This window comes from Bos indicus, chromosome 10, assembly GCF_029378745.1.
Source record: "Bos indicus isolate NIAB-ARS_2022 breed Sahiwal x Tharparkar chromosome 10, NIAB-ARS_B.indTharparkar_mat_pri_1.0, whole genome shotgun sequence".
Classification (NCBI taxonomy): domain Eukaryota; kingdom Metazoa; phylum Chordata; class Mammalia; order Artiodactyla; family Bovidae; genus Bos; species Bos indicus.
Genome location: NC_091769.1, coordinates 58237042 through 58253952, shown reverse-complemented (window position 1 = coordinate 58253952; position 16911 = coordinate 58237042). Strand labels below are relative to the sequence as shown.

At 38.9% G+C, this 16911-nt stretch overlaps 1 protein-coding gene across 3 annotated transcripts in view; it reads right to left on the bottom strand.

Moving 5' to 3' along the window:
- LEO1 (LEO1 homolog, Paf1/RNA polymerase II complex component) overlaps positions 1 to 16911 on the bottom strand; it is a 36165-nt gene that overhangs the window by 16413 nt on the left and 2841 nt on the right. For all 3 annotated transcript variants that reach the window (XM_019968837.2, XM_019968838.2, XM_070797541.1), the window contains exons 2-6: positions 9974 to 10735; positions 7946 to 8050; positions 5036 to 5130; positions 3884 to 4029; positions 3069 to 3153 (exon numbers count right to left, since the gene is read on the bottom strand). In XM_019968837.2, coding sequence (XP_019824396.2) covers positions 3069 to 3153; positions 3884 to 4029; positions 5036 to 5130; positions 7946 to 8050; positions 9974 to 10735 — 1193 coding nt within the window. The remainder of the gene's footprint in view (positions 1 to 3068; positions 3154 to 3883; positions 4030 to 5035; positions 5131 to 7945; positions 8051 to 9973; positions 10736 to 16911) is intronic.

The following is a 16911-nucleotide window of genomic DNA, read 5'->3' as shown; positions in this document are numbered from 1 at the left end:
GCACACTAAATGCATGTAGTTTATCCATGCCACATCCTGGAAATGCACTAAAACGGACAGTAAAGAACTGAAAAAGGATACACTCACAAAGAGAAAGAGAATGTGAGCTAAGATGGCATCAAAGCAAAGCCAGCATTTTGAAAACCGACAGACTGAAGCCCAAGCATCCCCCTGCCTCTGCCCCTACCATCTACCTAACAGCAGCCATTCCCACTCCCAGCTAGATTTTCTGGATCTCCTCTGTTAACTAACTGCCTTTACAACTGTATCCTAATGATTTCTTTCCAGTTTCCCCCTGTCCTTCTTTATTCCTCACTAAATAAACAAACAACTATGAAGCTGCCTGATTAAGAATGCAGTATCTCGGTAAAGAATCCGCCTGCAATGCAGGAGGTCCCAGTTCAATTCCTGGGTTGGCAAGATCCACTGGAGAAGGGATAGGCTACCCACTCCAGTATTCTTGGGCTTCCTTTGTGGCTCAGCTGGTAAAGAATCCACCTGCAATGCAGGAGACCTGGGTTCGATCCCTGGGTTGGGAAGATCCCTTGGAGAAGGGGAAAGCTACCCACCCTGGCCTAGAGAATTCCATGGACTATATAGTTCATGGGGTCACAAAGAGTCAGACACGACTAAGCAACTTTCACTTTCAATATTAAATATGATGTCGTATCTGAGATTTGTTTCCAAACAGTCTGGGTAAGATAGGGTAAGGACTACAGATGAAATAAGATGTCCAACCTGACAACCACTGAAGTGAATGATGGGTACGTGAGAGTTTACTTCACTGTTCTTGCTATTTCTGTTTATGTTTGAAATTTTTCTTAATAAAAGAAGGTAAACAAAATGATCTGTCATTATTCCTGCCTTCCCTCTCAAATAAAATAGGTTTGTTGTTGTTGTTGTTTAGTTGCTAAGTTGATTCTGACTCTTTGCAACCCCATGGATTGTAGCACACCAAGCTCCTCTGTTTATGGGGTTCTCTAGGCAAGAATACTGGAGTGAGCTGCCATTTCCTTCTCCAGGGGAATCTTCCCAAACCAGGGAGAGAACACATGTCTCCTGCACTAGCAGGTAGCTCTTCACCACTGAGCCACCGGAGAAGCCCTATAAAATAGGCTGAGTGAGTGAATGAAAATGGCTCAGTCGTGTCTGACTCTTTGCGACCCCATGGTCTACACAGTCCATGGAATTCTCCAGGCCAGAATACTGGAGCGGGTAGCCATTCCCTTCTCCAGGGGATCTTTCCAACCCAGGGATCAAACAGAGGTCTCCCACATTGCAGGCAGGCTATTTACCACATGAGCCACAAGGGAAGCATAAAACAGGTTAGCCACATACAAATATGAAAACACAGGGGCCATTATTAACTGTGAAGCCACTTTGAAAAACGCTTCCTATTACATAAGGTGATTCAAATAATAATGATGCTATGATAGAATACTCTGCTAGGTCTTACCCTATTGGGATGAAAGGCACATTAAAGCACTTCTAAAGACACAGAACGCAGAGAGGTACGTACACTGTACCTGGCTCTTTGTTCATTAAAGAATTAATCATACCACCAACTGACTCTTTAAGAATGGTAGGCCTTGTCTCAAGAGCATCATTCAAAAAAACCAAGGATCCAAGGTTATTTTCCATCACCCATCAAGGGTTTAAAAACCAATAGTCTGCTATACACTGACATTTTGTAGTCTACACACTAAGATTTCAGAGTAAAACATTTATTTCTAGACATTAATGCTGATGTTAGAGTCTGGTATTATGTGACCTTAAAACAGAGATACATGGACACTTGTTGATGTACCATGATAAAAGATAAGGGGAAAATGTAAAAATCAGTAAAAAGTAAGTAAATAAGAACTATCACATTAATTTATATAAATGATGAGAAATAAAAGCAACAGAGTAACTCCAGAGGTACTAAATCAGTCATGAAAAATTAACAGTGCTACCCTTAAATCAATAGATATACACATGTTCCAAGGGAAACATTAAGAGATAACCTAACATGGAGACAGAGGAGGGGAAGTAAAAAGAGCAAAAAAAAGAGCCTATATATTTAATGGTGTGACCTTGACCAAGTTAATGGTGCCTGTTTATCTCCATTTCCTCATCTGATTTACATTTCCATTAAGTGGGAGGAGTAATGAAATTTCACTGAAAACCTTTGGAAGCTCATGCATTTTAGAGAAACCAGTTTATATCAAGGTTCTTTAGGTACTTATGGATCCATTAAACTTGAAAAGATGGAACTATTCTAAAAGTTCAGCCCCTGAATTCTAAGAAGGCTGGACTCTCACTTCTTAATATTTTAATACCATGTACAATATCTACTGGAAAAAAAAAAAAAAAGTATTTACAGGAAATCTTCAGATTTAAGAATTTAAAATGCATAGCACCAGTTTCGGTATCATGAGTTCAACTGTTTCTTGTTACTGTGCTACAACTCAGCTCTAAACCATCTACTTAAACCTACATCCTCCTTGATTAAAGGAAGATTAGAGTCCCTCCTTGGACAGAGTAACCAGACAGTACAAGATCTCAAAAAGAAGCATTAATAGGAATTTAGCACAATAAAAATCCCTCCTAATAGTGAACACGAACAATTGGAAAAATACAAAGACAGCCATGTGGTGAAGTGTTAAGTACCAGTAATAAATTCTTCTTTTGTATATGATTTGTTCATCCATAGATCAAAGAACCTGAAGATAATTTCCCCTTGCAGGAAGTTGCTAGAACTTAACCCACAACAAATATGGAGGGAGCTGTTCTAAACACAAACCACAGTACAACTTATTATGAAGAAAGTAGCTAATAATTTTTTTAAAGCACCAAAAGATGTAATAGAGCAAACAAACAAAAAAAAGGGATAAAAAAAAGTGACATCTTTACAGAGAAAAAGCTATGCTATTTTCTTTCTAAAAACTATTCTGAAAAGGTAGACGATTAACTTGTTGACCACACAGGAAACAGAGATCATTTTCAAAAACTTAAGTCTCAAGTTAGTATCCCCAGGTTTTACTTTATAAAAGAAGAAAAGAAAAGGGTAAAGCACAGAATGGTACCTTTAATTTTAACCTGGTTCGACCTTCTTCATCCAGCATTTCTTCATCTTCAAATTCATCTTCATAATACTGAGGATCAAATGGTCTACAAATTGTTTTTAAAATAAACTATTAGTCATATTTTGTAAGAAATATTCCTGCTATATAAAGCAACTTTAAAAAATCCTAATAACTAAAAATCATAATAGTCAAATATCTTCATGTTCAACTATAAGGATGTATTCAAATTACTACACCTTCTTGAAATTTGGTATTAATACATATTGCTTGTAATAAAGAGCAAGCAAGGCGAAATATTCAAGTACTCTTAATTCTTATGTAAGTCTCTGAACAAGTAGGCCACGTATATCCTAGCTTTCCACATTTTGCTTAGGAAAAAGTTTTTAAATAGCACGAAGAGCTTGCGTGTAACTTAGTGAATAATATCCATCAGTGCTGTTTAACAGTCCAAACCCTTAGTTTTTCTAGATCCACAATGGCTGCTATAGAGGACATCTGCAGTTTTTCTAGCAAACTTCACTACTCTCAATTTCAGTTTTTTCAGGGCTTCATTAGTCAGAAACACCCAAGACTAGTGATACCTGTTAATTCATAAGAAAGTAACAGACTGCTAAAAACAACTACAAGCATTATAAATCTCCTTTACCAATAGTCCATACTTTTTTCTATAAAAGGATATATTTGATTTTTATTTTTTCAGAGATATATAACCAGTTTTCCATTTTGTGACTAGTCAATTCATACAAAGTAAGAAAAATATCAACATTCTACATATTCCTATCCAACATGAAAAAACTATCAACTGATCCCCTTACCTGGGTTCTACGCTGAGAAAGTTGGGCAGCTTAACAAAATATAAGTCATTTCCTAAATCAGTGTTTACTTTGGGTATTTCTACTTCTATTCTGGTCTCAGGAATTGGCTCCTCCTCCTGTTGATCTTGAGGCAATCCATTTTCATCCTAGTAAAAGAGTCACAGAATTTTAGAGCTTGATGGGACTTTAGAGATGGTCCAGCTCCATTTCCACACTTTAATCGTTTAGGCAGATAAGAAGCATAATGAGACAAGACTTCAGGGCTATTATCCATCCCTACCAACCAACCCCCCAAAACCCCCACAGAAAAACAAGATCAGTTTAGAGGCATCAAAGCAAGAAAACATCTCTTTTATGATAAATCTATCTTCCACATACTCACCAACAGAAATGTGAAATTAACAGACACTTGAATATGAAGTCACTTTATCAATTAAAATTAGAGAAAATTATCAACAAAACACACTTGCTGACATGAACAAGAAAAATGTTCAAATAAATGTTATTCAATTCACAGGTCCATGCAGTCTAGTCTCTTAAGGTGTGGGCCCACCTCACACCGGGCAGTTCTTTCTTTCTATCTTCTTTCCCGCAGTGACAACATCTTGCAAAAACTACAGTACAATATCACAACCAGGAGACTGAACTGACCCAGGCGGATAAAGGACATTCCCATTACCACAAGGATTCACGCTGCCCTTTTATAGCCAATATCCACTTCCCTCTTGCCCTCATTCCACTGCTGTAATTTCCATTAATCTTGTCTCCATTTCTATAATTCTGTCATTTCAAGACTGTTATAGGAGTGGATTTATACAGTCTTAACCTTTTGGGACTGGCTGTTTCTCACTCAGCGTAATTCCCTGGAACTTCATCCAAGTTGCTGCATATATCAGTAAATTTCATATATCAGTAAACTTTATCCAAGTTGCTGCATATATAAATCCTTTTTATTGCTGAGTAGTATTCCACAGAAGGACGTTTCAAGACAGTTTTTTCTAATCCTCCTTATAACCAAGACTTCTCTACATAAATGAGGAAGTCACACGTTCACTGTATTTCCATACTGCAATTCAGTTACCGACTTCCTCTTCCTAGCATAAAAGAGACACTTAGTTCTCTCTTACAGTTCTCACTGGTAATTTTACTTACAACAGGCTGTCCTGGAGTGGGTGGTTTATCTTCCCCATCACTCCCTGAAGATATATCATCGGCACCTCCAAAGAGATCCATGGTTCCACTATTATCTTCAATGCAAGAGGAAAAAGGCACAGTGTTTAATACCTGTAACAATGATTTTTCAAAGCTATCACTTCAACATATTCCTAAAGTTCCTAGACCCGGCACCTGGAAACCACCCAAACACAACTCTGAGCCTGGCACTCAGGGATCTAACTAGAGTGTCTGTGCAGAGGAAGAGGGCAAATCCAGTGAAGGGCAAAGTGCACAGGAGGCACTTCTTTCCTCCTTTACTTACTGTTTTTCCACTTTCCTTTATTCCTCAGGAGCCCCAATATCCTCCTACAGTCCAGATACTCAAATTTGGGGCTTAAGCACACCATACAGGCCTATTCTCCACGTCATCCCTCAGGTTTTACAATTACAGGTCATGTCTACCCAGGCTCCCTTCCTCTCAGGAAGAACTTCACCCAAGTACAGGCAAAACAATAACATCAACTATAATCTGTAATAAACCAAAGTGGGGTAGTAAAGGAGATGACAGGAAGATAGGAGGGTGGTCAATAGGTAGACTGCTTGAAACTGAGATTATAGAAGAGTTGCCATTTTGGTAATGACATGGTCTAGGGTAAAATCATGAGAGTGAGTCACTAAGACAAGGCAAAGGACAGACCACTGAAAAAGAGAAGGAAACCTATTAAAATGGTCAAAATTCAGAACCCTGACAACATCAAATGCCGGCAAAAACGTGCAATAACAGGAACTCTCATTCACTGATTCACGTAGGAATGCAAAACGGCACACCCGCTTTGGAAGACAGTCTGCAGTTTCTTACCAAACTAAACATATTCTTACCAGATGCCCCAGAAATTGTGCTCCTTGGTGTTTACCCAAAGGACCTACACACTTATATCAACACAAAAACCTGCACACAAATGTCTACAGCTTTACTCATAATTGCCGAAATTTAGAAGCAACCAAGATGTCTTTCAGTTCGTAAATGGATAAACTGATACATCCAGACCATGGAATACAGGACTACCTTGGAGATATCTCAGGTTTGGTTCCAGACTATGCTCCTGTGCCCACCTGATTACTTTCTTCTTAGGTTTTATCATCATCTAACATGCTATATATTTCATTTACTTACCGTGTTATCATCAGTCTCTCTACCCTACCCTGACCCCAGCAGAATGTGGGTTCTACAGGGAGACGTCTTTGATTACTGCTACATTCCGAGTGCACAGAATAGTACTAGTACAAAGCAGATTCTCAGTAAATGTGAACAAAATAAAGTAATTAATATATCTGATTCTCACAACAACACTATAAGGTGATAGCATCCTCTCTCTCTTACAGATCAGAAACTGAAATTTAGTAAGTAATTAATTTGACCAAAATCATACAGTTGGAAAGTAGAATCACAAAGATTCTAACTTGGGTTATCTGATTCCAAAGTCCATGTACATAACTAGGAGTTATAGACCCAAAGATCTTTAAGTAAATCCCAGAGCTTGTTGTTCTGTCCAGCTGTCTCCTTTTCTCTCTAGTTGACCTGCTAAATGTTTGCTTTAGTTATACTGTTACTTGTGATAATTTATATAAGCTATTTAACATTAATGCCTAACTACCATTCAGCACAATAATGGCTGTGCAAATTATCAAAATTATGTTATTGTAACTTTTATACTAACATCTTTATTGTATAGTAATTTGCCATTTGAAATGTAGTCATACATAAACAGGTAGATCTCGTATGTGTGTGTGTTAGTTGCTTAGTCGTATCTGACTCTTAGAGACCCCACAGACTGTAGCCCTCCAGGCTTCTCTATCCATGGAATTCTCCAGGCAAGAATACTGGAGTGGACCGCCATTCCCTTCTCCAGAGGAACTTCCCAATCCAGGGATTGAACCCTGGTCTCCTGCATCACAGGCAGATTCTTTACCGTCTGAGCTTCAGGGAACCCCCTCAAAGTCACTCAGTCGTGCCTGACTCTTTGTGACCCAATGGACTGTAGCCACCAGGCTCTTCTGTCCATGGGGATTCTCCAGGCTATTCTACTGGAGTGGGTAGCCATTCCCTTCTCCAGGGGATCTTCCCAACCCAGGGATCAAACCCAGTCTCCCACATTGCAGGCAGATTCTTTACCAGCTGAGCTACCAGGGAAGTCCAGGTAGATCTTATATCCTTACAAAAAACCTACCTTATCTAACACTGGGTTTTTATGAACTCTTCATCTAAAATCAGAGAAGGCAATGGCACCCCACTCCAGTACTCTTGCCTGGAAAATCCCATGGATGGAGGAGCCTGGTAGGCTGCAGTCCATGGGGTTGCTAGAGTCGGACACGACTGAGCGACTTCACTTTCACTTTTCACTTTCTTGCATTGGAGAAGGAAATGGCAACCCACTCCAGTGTTCTTGCCTGGAGAATCCCAGGGACGGGGAAGCCTGGTGGGCTGCCGTCTATGGGGTCACACAGAGTCGGACACGACTGAAGTGACTTAGCAGCATCTAAAATAGCTTGAAGAATCAGCTTCTTCATCTAATATTAACCTATTAAGAACCTAAGAACAAGCTAACAAGCTGTCCTGGAACTGTCACTATTCAACCTGAAGAACAGGCAATGCCACTTCCTCCTCAACAGAGCCTCGGGCCCCTAACAGCAGACTCACTCAGACTACAAATGAAGCAGGTCCTTCAACTACTTAAGTGTGAGCAGTTTCTCATATCTGTACAACTTCCCTGGGTACACTAAACGTAACCACACTCTTTTCTGTGAGTCCTGCAGTCGGGGGTAAACACCCAGGGTTGCGAATGTACCATAGATAAACTCAGAGAGAGGAATGGAAATATACATATATAAAAGAAGTAAGTAGAGTACCTTTTGGTACCTCAGTGTCACTCTCCGCTTCTGAATCAGATGCAATTGCATTCTTGCGTTTCATTCGTAAAACTTCATCCTCACTATCACTGCCTCTTGCAGATTCTGTAAGAGTAGAATCAGAAGTTCTGCATAATCATAGTCATACCATCACTTTGATTTTTTGTGTTTGAAAAGCAACATTGGAGATAAACTATGGACCACCCATACACTGGAAACTTACTCAGTCATAACTAAGAATGAACTACTGACACGATTAACGATTTGGATGCATCTCAAATGCATTACAGTAAGTGAAAGAAAAAAGGCACCACTCCTGTCTGATTTCATTTATAAGATGACATTCTCAAAAAGACAAAACCACAGTGACAGAACAGAGCAGGAGTTGTTAAGGGTTCCAGCTGGGGAAGCATATGACTACAAACGGGACAGTATGAGGGAGTTTTTTAGGGCTAGGAGAACCTTTCTGTATCATGACTGTGGTGATGGTTACAAAAATCTATACATGCGTTAATGTTAAGAGAACTCTACATATACACAAAAAAATCAACTTACTATGGTTAATTTTGAAATAAAATTAAAAAAGGAACATTGGTTTTTGTGAGCAGGAAAACTTGGGAGAATGAGAAAAGCAGTTCTAAAACTTTAAATTTATATACCATTCAATACAGAAGACAAAAGAGAAGGAAATATGCTGTAATGGAAGACACGGATATGTCATTTCTGGATGGTACAACTGTTCACATAATTTTCAACTTCAAACCCAACCGCTGTAGAACTAGTTAAGCAGGATGACCAGCGACAAGACTCCCACTCTTAGTTTTATGTTAGTCTGCTAGTATTTGGGAAGTAGTGCATAAGCCTTAATGATTCTGGGTGTTCCCAGTACAAATAACTCTACCCAGAATTAGTTATTGAATACTTACTGCAGTTTTATAGTCTATATAGATCTATATCCATCTCTGGAAACTTTTTGACCTCCTCTCCTAAATAATGTTAAAATGCAGTCTTGATAGCTATCCTGAGGTATATATTCCAGGGGAAAAGACCTCCCACTCCCCATACTGCAGCTCTCTAAGAAGACAGAACCAATATATAATTATAATCAATTACTTATAAAAATGAAGCAACCCAGATATTACTACAGGAAGACTTCCAACTTAATCAAAGTGACTTTTGTATAACACAAAGAAATCAGATGGTTAACTGTTTTAATATTCTATATGAAGAATGTGTTAACTTCAAGAAAACAGTGTAAGTAGCTATTATGAAAAGGGATCCAAAAGCCAAAGTTCCGCTCTATGTTTCCTGCTGTCTTCAGGGAATGAATGTTCTGATGCAAGCACATCTCCCCAGGATGAGGATGCATGTGTCAGGCTATCATAACTCACTGAGATCATCCAGCCTATGTTGTCATTCTGGATATTATGCTCCTCAGGCAACCTCCTGACTTACAATTTGGTATCCAATGAAGATTTCCCCCCAAAGGATACAATGATAAGAGAAAAATAACTGATGCTCTTGAAACAATCTTGCAATTCAATTTTTATAACTTCCTGTGGTTAGTCTGAGTAAACTCCTTGGAGCCTGATTACCTCTGGAGGATGAAATTTCGGATCTCTAATAAACTGAACTGGAAACCGGTCATTTCAATGGCACTGGGGTTCCCCCCACCCCCAGGCACATCTATTCTCATCTGGGGCATGCTCTTCAGTTACCCACAAAAATGGAACTAACTCTATTCGGTATCTAGCTACTTTAGCACTATACACCTTGCTCTAAGACTTTCCTCTTTAAATTTTTTTCTTCCTGATCTATCATCAATGAAATGCAAGGGGAATAGACAGAAACAATACACGGATTAGGAAAATGTTTACAAGTAAAATATATAGAGTTAGAAAAGGTTGAAATTAAGGAACAGAAGAGAAAAACCAGAGTACTAAAGGTGGGACTGTAAGAAGAATCAATGAGCCCCTGCTGTACCTCAATGCTTCTACTAAACCACTTTGGTTCTCATAAGTGTATTACCTGATTTATGGTCCTGTTCCTCTTCATCATCTGAATGCCTGTGTTCTTCATCCGAGGCCTGTGGCCTTTCATCATCAGAATTTTGCATTTTCTCTTCATCAGATATCTGTGGCCGCTCTTCATCATCTGAGTTCTGTTTCTCATCATCATTATCAGAAGCCACTGGCCGTTCATCATCAGAATTAGCCTTCTCCTCCTCAGACAGCTGTTGTCGCTCATCCTCTGAAAGCTGGGGCCTCTCCTCATCATCTGTGTTCTGCATTTTTTCATCATCATCAGAATTCTGCAGTTTATCTTCATCAGACCCTTGTGCCCTCTCCTCATCATCAGAATTTTGTATCTTTTCATCATCTGACTGATCGCTTTTATCTTCCCTGCCCCATTTTTCATCATCTGAGTGTGCTTTTTCAGAACCTTCTGCTTCCGAGTGATGACTCCCTCCATCTGATCTATGACCCTCATCCTCATCATCATTGTCATTTCGGGTTTCTGATCCACTGTGCTGATCTACATCTGACGGATCATTGTCTTCATGGTCAGAATGCTCAGAAGCTTCTGATCTATTGTCTGATCCTTCAGAGTGATTATCACTCCCACTATGATGAGAGGCTCCCTCATCCTCACTGTCATCTCCAAACAGTTCCTTATTACTTGGTTTTCCTGCGTCATCTCTTTCATCTTGATCACTTTCACTCCCAGAGGCATTACTGCCAGAAGCAACATTCTCTTGATCAGAATCCGAGCCTGATCCAGAGTCAGAATCTATGGGATCATATAAACACAGGGTGATGTAAGCAAAAAAAAAAAAGCAGAATAAGGAACATTAAAAGTCCATCCCAACATAAAAGCAAGGAAAAAACTTCTTAAAAGCTGTTAGAATCTATCTTCTCAGACTCTGGAAACTAAAAGTTGCAACAACCAGGGGAATGTTTAATGAGACAAAAAAAAGCTGAATCTCAGTAAAAACACAGAACTTAGGGATCTTCTAACATACTCTGGTCCCTATCCCCACCCCCACACTGCCCCCTACCCACACCTTGATCAACACTGCCTTGAAGATAATATAAAACCCTGAATTTCTGGCCCATGTGCCACTAATGGAGGGAGCAGACAGCACCTCATTCGCAAAGAATCATGGTTGTTAGTTCTGATCTGTCTGGTGGATCACTGAAGGGACTGACTCAAAGGACTTGACTTTATCACACATAACTTGGAACACTCTTGTTGCTAAGGTGCATACTCAAAACATTTTACAGGTAGGTGTATTAGTTTCGTCTGCTTGGGACAATGAATAACAGTTAGGGCAAACAACAGACTAACTAAAAAGCTTGGTTGAAAAGGCTGCTGCTGCTGCTGCTGCTGCTAAGTTGCTTCAGTTGTGTCCGACTCTGTGTGACCCCATAGACGGCAGCCCATCAGGCTCCTGCATCCCCGGGATTCTCCAGGCAAGAATACTGGAGTGGGCTGCCATTTCCTTCTCCATGAAAAGGCTGAGGAATGACATAATATGGGCAGTAAGGACTTTAAAAGGATGACAAAACTTCTAGAGGAAATCACAGGCAGAACACTCTCTTACATAAATCACAGCAAGAGCTCTTTCAATCCATCTCCCAGAATAATGGAAATAAAAACAAAAATAAACAATGGGACCTATTTAAACTCAAAAGCTTTTGTATAGCAAAGGAAACAATAAGCAAAATGAAAAGACAACCCACAGATTGGGAGAAAACATTTACAAATGATATGACCAATAAGGGATTAGTCTCCAAAATTTACAAACAGCTGATGACACTTAACAGCATCAAAACAAATAACCCACTCGAAAAATGGACAGACGACCCAAAGAGATGTTTCTCCAAAGAGGACATACAGGTGGCCAACAAGCACATGAAAAGATGTGCACATCGCTAATTACTGAGTGAGTGAGTGAGTTAAGTCGCTCAGTTGTGTCTGACTCTTTGTGACCCCATGGACTGCAGCCTACCAGGCGTCTCCGTCCATTGGATTTTCCAGGCAAGGGTACTGGAGTGGGTTGCCATTTCCTTCTCCAGGAGATCTTCCCGACCCAGGGACTGAACCCAGGTCTCCTGTATTATAAGCAGATGCTTTTACCATCTGAGCCACCAAGGAAGATTCTCTGACAATTATTAGAGTAATGCAAATCAAAACTACAATGAGCTACCACCTCACACAGGTCAGAATGGTTATCATCAAAAAATCCACAAACAACAAACACTGGAGAGGGTGTAGAGAGAAGGGAAGCCTCCAACACTGTTGGTGGGAATGTAAATTGGTACAGCCACTATGGAGAACAGTATGGAGATTCCTTACAAAACTAAAAACAGAGCTACCATATGACCCTGCAATCCTACTCCTGGGCATATACCCAGAGGAAAACATGATCTGAAAGGATACATGCACCCCAATGTTCACTGCAGCACCATTCACAACAGTCAAGACAAGGAAGCAACCTAAATGTCCATCAACAGAGAATGGACTAAAACATGGTATATATATACAATGGAATATTACTCAGCCATTAAAACATAATGAAATAAGGCATATGCAGCAATATGGATGGACCTAGACAGTGTCATACTGAGTGAAACAAGTCAGACAGAGAAGGAGAAACATCGTATAACATCCCTTATATGTGGAATCTAAAAAGGAATGATACAAATAAACTTACTTACAAAACAGAAAGAGACTCATAGACTTAGAAAACAAACATAGTTGCTGGAGGGAAGGGATAGTTAGGGACTTTGGGAAGATTATGTACACACTGCAATATTCAAAATGGATAACCAACAAAGACCTATTGTATAGCACATGGAACTCTGCTCAACTTTATTTGGCAGCCTGGATGAGAAAGGGGTTTTGGGGAGAATGAATACATGTATATGTATGGCTGAGTCCCTTCACTGTTCTCCTGAAACAAACACAACATTGTTAATGGGCTATATCCTAATACAAAATCAAAAGTTTGTTATAGAGAAAAAAAATAACCTCCCACAATAAATGAAACAAACAAACAAACAAAATCCTCCCATATATTCTTGGCAATCTGGAAAGCCATGCACTTCCCCAGGGCTGTGCACATGCTCAAGAAAGAACCAAGAGGGCCCTAAGACCTCACTTTTGGTTGACCTTCAGGCTCCATGAAAGCAAGAAACGAAAGCAAAGACAGAGTGTAAGCTACTTGGTGGAGTGCTAAAACCATGCCCTAACACACACAGAGACAACCTGTGAAGTCTGGAAGTTCTTCTGTGATTGTTGTTGTTTCTTTTTCTGCATATAAGGAAACCTCTGTCCAATCACTAGCTGACCACTAAGCTAATGGAGCAGAAACTTTAGTGGTCACATACAAAAATTGCAGACTTTACAAAATTAGTTCAAAAGAGTCAACAATAATTACTACAACAAATAGCAACAATAAATGCTGGGGGTGGGGGTGGGGAAGGGAGTGTGCTGTCCTGAGTTGCCGCAATATAATTTCAAAATGTCCAATTATCAACAAAAACTTATAATGCCTACAAAGAAACAATGAAGTATGGCCCATACATGTAAAAGAAAGGTTACAATTTGTCCCTAAAGAAGCCCAGACAATGAAAATGATATCTTATCAAATACAGAATATCAATAAAAAGACAGATATTATTTTTCCAAAAACTGAACAGAAAATCTGGAGTTGAAAAGTATAACTGAAATGAAAAATTCATTAGAGGTAAACAACAGATGTGAGTGAGAAGAAGAAACAATCAGGAAACTTAAAAGATACATAATTGAGATTATCCAGTCTGGTGAACAAAAGAGAAAAGAATAAAGAAAATGAAGAGTCTAAAATACTTGTAAGAAAACTGCAAGTGTACCAATCTATGCATAATGGGGGTTCCAGAAGAAGAGAAAAAAAAGAGAAAGGGACAGGAAATACATTTGAAGACATAACAGCCAAAAACTTCCCAAATCTGATGAAAGACATGAGCATACACATCAAAGCTGTTTAACAAATACCAAGAAGGATAAAGTTAAAGAGACAGAACCCAAGCGCATCATTATCAAACCACCTAAGACAAAGAAAAATCCTAAAAGCAGCAAAAAAGAAACAACTCATCCCACACAAAGGATCATTGGTAAGGATAACAGCTGATTTCTCATCAGAAACCATAAAAACCAGGAGGCAATGGGATGAAATATTCAAAGTGCTGAGTCAATCAAGAACTTTATATTCAACAAAACTATTCTTCAAAAATGAAGGAATTATAAACAACAACACAAGATAAACTGGACTTCCTCAAAATGAAAAGCTTTTGTGCAAGAAAGGATATTATCAAGAAAGTGAAAAAACAACCTATAAAATGGGAGAAAATATCTGCAAACCATATATATGATGCATATGTAATGCAAACAGTGAGAGACTTTATTTTCTTGGAAACAGTGAGAGACTATTTTCTTGGGCTCCAAAATCACTGCAGATGGTGAATGCAGCCATGGAATTAACAGATGCTTGCTCCTTGGAAGAAAAACTAAGACAAATCTAGACAGCTTATTAAAAAAGCAGAGACAGTATTTTGCTGACAAAGGTCCATCTAGTCAAAGCTATGATTTTTCCCGTAGTCATGTACGGATGTGAGAGCTAAACCATTAGAAAGCTGAGCACTGAAGAATTGATACTTTTGAACTGTGGTGTTGGAAAAGCCTCGAGAGTCCCTTGGACTGTAAGATCAAACCAGTCAATCCTAAAGGAAATCAACCCTAAATGTTCATTGGAAGGACTGATGCTGAAACAGAAGCTCCAATACTTTGACCACCTGATGCTCAGAGCCGAATCATTAGAAAAGACCCTAAGGCTGGGAAAGATTGAAGACAGAAGGGGATGATAGAGGATGAGATGGTTGGATGGCATCACCAACTCAATGGACATGAGTTCAAGCAAGCTCCGGGAGATGGTAAAGGACAGGGAAGCCTGGCATGCTGCAGTCCATGGGGTCGCAAAGAGTCGAACATGACTGAGTGATTGAACAACAACAATCTGGAATATATAAAGAATGTTTATAACAACAACAAAAAAACAAACAACCCATTTTAAAAAATGGACATTGAACTTGAATATACATTTCTCCACGGTTACATAAACAAATACATGAAAAGATGTTCAACATCATTGGCCATTAGGAAATGCAAATTGAAACCACAATGAAATATCACTTGACACCAACAGTGATGGCTATATTTTAAAAAGGAGTAAAGAAAAGGTAAAACAGATGTTGGCAAAGATGTGAAGAAATAGAACCCTCAAACATTGCGGGTGCTAATGTAAAATGGTTACAAAAATGGTTGGCTGGTCCAAAAATGGTTTGGCTGCTCCTCAAAAAGTAAAACAAAGAATCATATGACTCAGCAGTTCCACCCCTACATATATATATATACAATTCCACCCCAAGAGAACTGGAAACAGGCACTTACACAAATACTTGTAAACAAATGTTCACAGCATCACTATTTAAATAGCCAAAACATGGAAACAACCCAATGTTCACCAGTGGCTAAATAAACACTGGGATATATACATAGAGTGAATACTATTCAATCATTTAAAAGAAATGAGGTACTGATACATACAATACGGATGAATTTCAAAAACACGATGGCAAGAGATAGAAATCAGACACAAAAGGCCACATGTTGTATGAGTCCCCTTATATGAAATGTCCAGAACATAGAAAATCCATAGATGTAAAAAGCAGATTGGTGGTTGACGGGGGCTAGTGAAAGGAGCAAATGGTAAGTAACTGCTCAATGGGTGTGGTGTTTTATTTTGAGGTTATGCAAATGTTTTAGAACTAGACAGAGGTGGTGGCTGCAGGGCATTTTAAATGTACTAAATACCACTAAATTGTTCACATAAAAATGGCATATTCAGCAACCAAACTGAAAAGAACTAAAACTGTCACTATTTGCAGATGACACATTATATATAGAAAGTCCTACAGACTCCACCAGAAAACTGTTGCTGCTAAGTCACTTCAGTCGTGTCCGACTCTGTGTGACCCCATAGACAGCAGCCCACCAGGCTCCCCTGTCCCTGGGATTCTCCAGGCAAGAACCCTGGAGTGGGTTGCCATTTCCTTCTCCAAGGCTAATAAATAAATTTAGTAAAGTTGCAGAATATAAAATCAATACACAGTTGTGTTTCTATATATAAATAATAAGCTAACAGAGAAATTAAGAAAATAATCCCACTTATAACTGCAACAAAAAGAATAAAATACTCAGGAATCAATTTAACCAAAAAAGGTGAAAGACCTGTACAGTGAAAACTGTAATGCAGTGATGAAAGAAACTGAAGACACAAATAAATGGAAAGATTGCGCATGGATTAGAACAATCGATACTGTTAAAATATCCACACTAACCAAAGTAATCTACATTTTAAACACAATCCCTATCAAAATTCTAATGGCATTTTTTATAGAAATAGAACAAAGAACTCTAAAATTTGTGTGAAACCACACATACACACAAACCCATACAGTCAAAGCAATGTTGAGAAAAAAAGAATAAAGCTGGAGGCATCATGCCCTTGATTTCAAACTGTATTACAGACACATAAATCACTGCAACAGAATAAAAAACTCAGAAATAAAGCCACACATATATGGTCAATTAATTTACAACAAAGGAGCATGCCAAGAATACACAATGAGGAAAGAACAACAAATGGTGTTGAGAAAGCTGGATCGCAATATGTAAAAGAATGAAACTGGGCCACTATCTTATTACACCATACACAAAATTTAACTCTAAATGGATCAGACTTAAATTTCAGACCTGAAACCATAAAATTCCTAGAAGAAAACATAGGCAGTAAGCTCCTTGACATCGGGCTTGGTTATCATTTTTTTGGATTTGACACCAAAAGCAATGACAACTAAAGCAAA